Source organism: Thecamonas trahens, assembly GCF_000142905.1.
Source record: "Thecamonas trahens ATCC 50062 unplaced genomic scaffold supercont1.32, whole genome shotgun sequence".
NCBI classification, from domain to species: domain Eukaryota; order Apusomonadida; family Apusomonadidae; genus Thecamonas; species Thecamonas trahens.
This window is the reverse complement of record NW_013657648.1, coordinates 237,627-241,367: the sequence shown is the minus strand read 5'-3', so window position 1 is coordinate 241,367 and position 3,741 is coordinate 237,627. Positions and strand designations below refer to the sequence as shown.

General features: G+C 63.1%; 1 protein-coding gene across 1 annotated transcript; it reads left to right on the top strand.

Moving 5' to 3' along the window:
- Nucleotides 1-1,179: 1,179 nt before the first annotated feature.
- On the top strand, nucleotides 1,180-2,649 carry AMSG_07034 (uncharacterized protein). The gene is made up of 2 exons (XM_013901061.1): nucleotides 1,180-1,271; nucleotides 1,626-2,649. The coding sequence occupies exons 1-2, from the start codon at nucleotides 1,205-1,207 to the stop codon at nucleotides 2,450-2,452; spliced, it is 894 nt and encodes a 297-aa protein (XP_013756515.1). The 5' UTR covers nucleotides 1,180-1,204; the 3' UTR covers nucleotides 2,453-2,649.
- Nucleotides 2,650-3,741: the final 1,092 nt, after the last annotated feature.

The following is a 3,741-nucleotide window of genomic DNA, read 5'->3' as shown; positions in this document are numbered from 1 at the left end:
TATTGGGCGGCGGCGGCAGCAGGGTAGTGGGGGGTAGCGCGGGAGGGGGTTTGCCGATCGCGGAGTTGACCATCATCTATGTAGCTTTGATGTGTGGCAAGATGAGGTGAGGAAGAGCGAGGGCTTGCGAGATGGAACTGCTGCCCCCTTCTCTCCCCCCCTTGCGTCCGGCATTCGTTTAGGCCATGGGCGCGATAAAGATGCCTCCGATGAGGCCGGCGACGACCGAGGCAACCGAGCTGTAGAGGGCGAGGGAGTGGGCGGTGGAGTGTTCGAGATCCTGGTAGATGGCATGCGAGTAGACGAGAAGCGAGAGCATGGCGGCGATGGGGATGACGACCCAGGCGCCTGCCGTACCGACGCCTGTGTTCTTGTTCCACTGCAGAATGGTGCCGATAAAGAGACCCATCGAGCCGGCAAACGCGGCAATGAGGACCGAGGTGGCGTAGCCGTCGCGGACCAGGATGCCGATGCCGAGAGCAGCCACAAGGGTGATGAGTGGGAGGAGGACGACGGCTGCGCCGATGGCGGCGTACATCGTCTCGGTCCAAGTCATCGGCGGTGGCTTGCGGCTGCCTCCCGCCCGCGGTGCCTGCGGCGTCGATCCGGCAGGCTGCGGTTGTCCAGTGGCGCCTGTCTCTCCTCCGGCCGGTCCGCTCGCCTTCTTGCCTCCGGCCTTGCCCGTCTTGCTCCTTGCTGTCCGCTTCCGTCTGGCCATGGCAATTACAAGCGTGTGTAAACTGTACTGCGTGTGTGTGTGTGGAGAGGGATAGAGGGAGAGATAGAGTAGTGGGAGTGCGAGTGGGTGCGAACTGTTGTTGGCTTGCTGGTGCTGGTGCTGGGGGTCAGCTGCGAGTGGTGGTGGTGGGGGGGGGGGTTGAGGGAAGGGGGGTGGCCTGCCGCAGCCAAGCAAGGCGCAGACAGGGTGATGACAGCAGCTATCGGCATGCGTACCATGCCATGTGATGGTTAATATAATATTTTCTGTTGGTCCACCATACTGGACTTTGTCCATGGCGATATGGCCAGATCGGTCAGGCTGGACTGACCAGGGGGTGGGGGAGGTGGGGAGGGCTGCTCCCGAGACCCACGCGGTGATCGATCAGGTTGGGCGAGGTGGGCATGGGCACGAGGAGAAGGGGGGGGGGGGAAAGGGAAAGGGTATGGGTAGACAGCTCTCGACGAGGTTGATAAGAACAAAGATATGGATTTTCTCAAGGGTCTTGCTGATGCGGATGGCGACGGAAGTGTCGGGTTCGATGACATGATGCGTAGGTTGGGTGGGGTGGCCGTGGGAAGAAGGGGGGGGAGGAGAGTGGGGAGCGGAGGCGGGAGCGGGGAAGCGGGGGGGAGGGGGAGGGGTGGAGCGGGGTGTGTGTTGTGGGGAAAGGGTAGGGGAAGTGTTGGCTGCGGTAGTGATGGTGGCCATAGCTGTGTTGCCACTCTCTATCTCTTTTCTCTCTGTGTGTGCGGTGTGCAGGAGGTGGCGTGACTTGGCGCGGACAGGCGTGGTGTGGTGCAGTCAGGCGTGAAGATGCACGGTAGGGCGTGGAGCGTGGTGGAGCTGGACAAAGCTGAGAAAGATGTTTGACTGACGAGAGGCGGCGGACGGGGAGGGGGAGTAGATCACGCCGAGGCCGGGGCGGACGAGGTGGAGGAGCGGATTCGGGCGGCTGTGGCCAAGGTCAGGGCCGAGCTGGAGAGCAAGATGTCGGGCCTGCGCGACATGGCGGAGCGGGCCAAGGCAAAGATGGCCGAGGCTGTGGCCAAGAAAAATGAGCTGATGGCGCGGCTGGCCGAGTTTGCCAACGTCGGCGACATGCTCAAGCGGATTTGGTCGTCGATCACCTCGCTCAAGGACCGGTTCACCTCGTTTGTCTCGACCGCCCTCCAGCGGGCGGTCGCCTTTATCCAGGGCGGCTTCAAGGCTGTCCTAGCCAAGTGCATCGAGTTTGTGCGGTACTTGGTCTGCACCAAGATCAAGGCCTTTCTCCCGCGCTCCATCCGCCGCGGCTTTGAGAACATCACCCACCAGCACTGGCCAGCTGTCAAGCGCGAGGCCATGTGCATCGCGCTCACAGGCAAGTCGCCCGAAAACGGTGGCGAGGGCGATCTGGCCGCAATCCAGGTTGACGACGAGCTCGGTGGCGAGGCGGGCGCCAATCCCGAGCGCGACGATGACAACGCCGAGCCGCCGAATGGTGGTGGCGGCGGTTGCTTTGGCATGTTTGGCGGCGGAGGACCGGGCATCACCGACGACGACGCCCATGAAGAAGGTCTCAAGGTCTTTGATCGCATATCCAAGGCAACCTCTGGTGTGGCCGGCCTTATTGATACTCTCAAGGAACTCCCCATTGTCGACGATGTCGTCGACACGTTCAGATCAACCGTCGGCCACCTCATTCCAGGTCTTGACGGCAGCTCGTCGTCATCAAGAGACTCGGACGTGTAGCTGGCGCTGGCCAGCCTTGGCGTGAGAAAAGCGGCTGCTGACGCGCAAAGCCATCGCCCGCAGCCGATGCGCACATCGCTCGATCTACCATCGCCACCACTGCTCCACGCCGCCGCCTGTGGCGGCACGTGTGATGTGATGGCTTGCGGCCAGGCTCGGTCCCTGACGGCGCCCCTGACTCGCCTGCGCAACAGCCGATCGATCCAATGAACAAGCAAGCGCATGCTTTCACCGACCATAGCGATGTATGAATAGCTCAGTGTGCAGCAGAGCTACTATGGTGGAAAGCAGGCGAGTCAACGACAGCAAAGTCATGCGCAACCGCATCTCCGAGTACCACAAGCATCAGCGGTCGCCAGGCGCACAGCCATCGCCACCGCTCTCTGACGCACGGCTGGACGATCGCAGTCGGCCGGAGCGAGCAGGATGAACGGCTCGTTGCTCTCTGCCATTCAAAAGGGCAAGAAGCTGAAGAAAGCAGAGACGAATGACAGATCCGCACCCAAGGGTATGTTTAGCTCAAGTGTGTCAAGGGGGGAGGGGTAGGGGGTAGGGGGAGGTGGCTATGGGCGTGTGTGGCCTCTGTCACTCTGCTCGGTCGACACCCTCGCCCATTCGGTCATTCGCCAAAAAAACAGCCATGGCCACCTGCATTGCTCCCCCATGGTCATGGCCATAGCCAAGCACAGGCCCCCATTTAGTCTCCCTTCTACTTCCTCCCCTTCCTTCCTCCTTGCCTCTCTCTCACTCTTTCTCTATCTCTCTCTCCCTCGCCCCCCTTCTGCCCCCCTTCGCCCCCTCGCCCCCCTCCCCCCCCCTCCCCCCCCTCCCCTTCTTCTCCCTTCTGTGAACTCACACACACACACACCCACACACTCTCTCTTCCAAACGTAGTTGGTGGTGGCGTAGTTGGTGGTGGCGGTGGTGGCGGTGGCGGTGGCGGTGGCGGTGGTGGTGGTGGTGGTGGTGGTGGTGGTGGTGGTCCGGCTCCTGGTGGTATCTTTGCTGGTGGCTTCCCTCAGCTGCGCTCGACCCGTGGTGGTGGTGGCGGTGGTCGTGGTCGTGGTGGTCCTCCCAGTCGAGGGGGACCTCCGGGTCGAGGTCGAGGTCGAGGTCGAGGTGGGGGTCTGCCTCCCCCACCAGGTCGCAGTGGCGGCGGGGCGCCTCCACCGCCGCCGCCCGGACGAGGTGGCAGCGGTGGGCCGCCACCTCCTCCTCCGTCGCGTGGTGGACGCAGTGGGCCTCCACCTCCTCCGTCGCGTGGTGGACGCAGTGGGCCGCCGCCACCG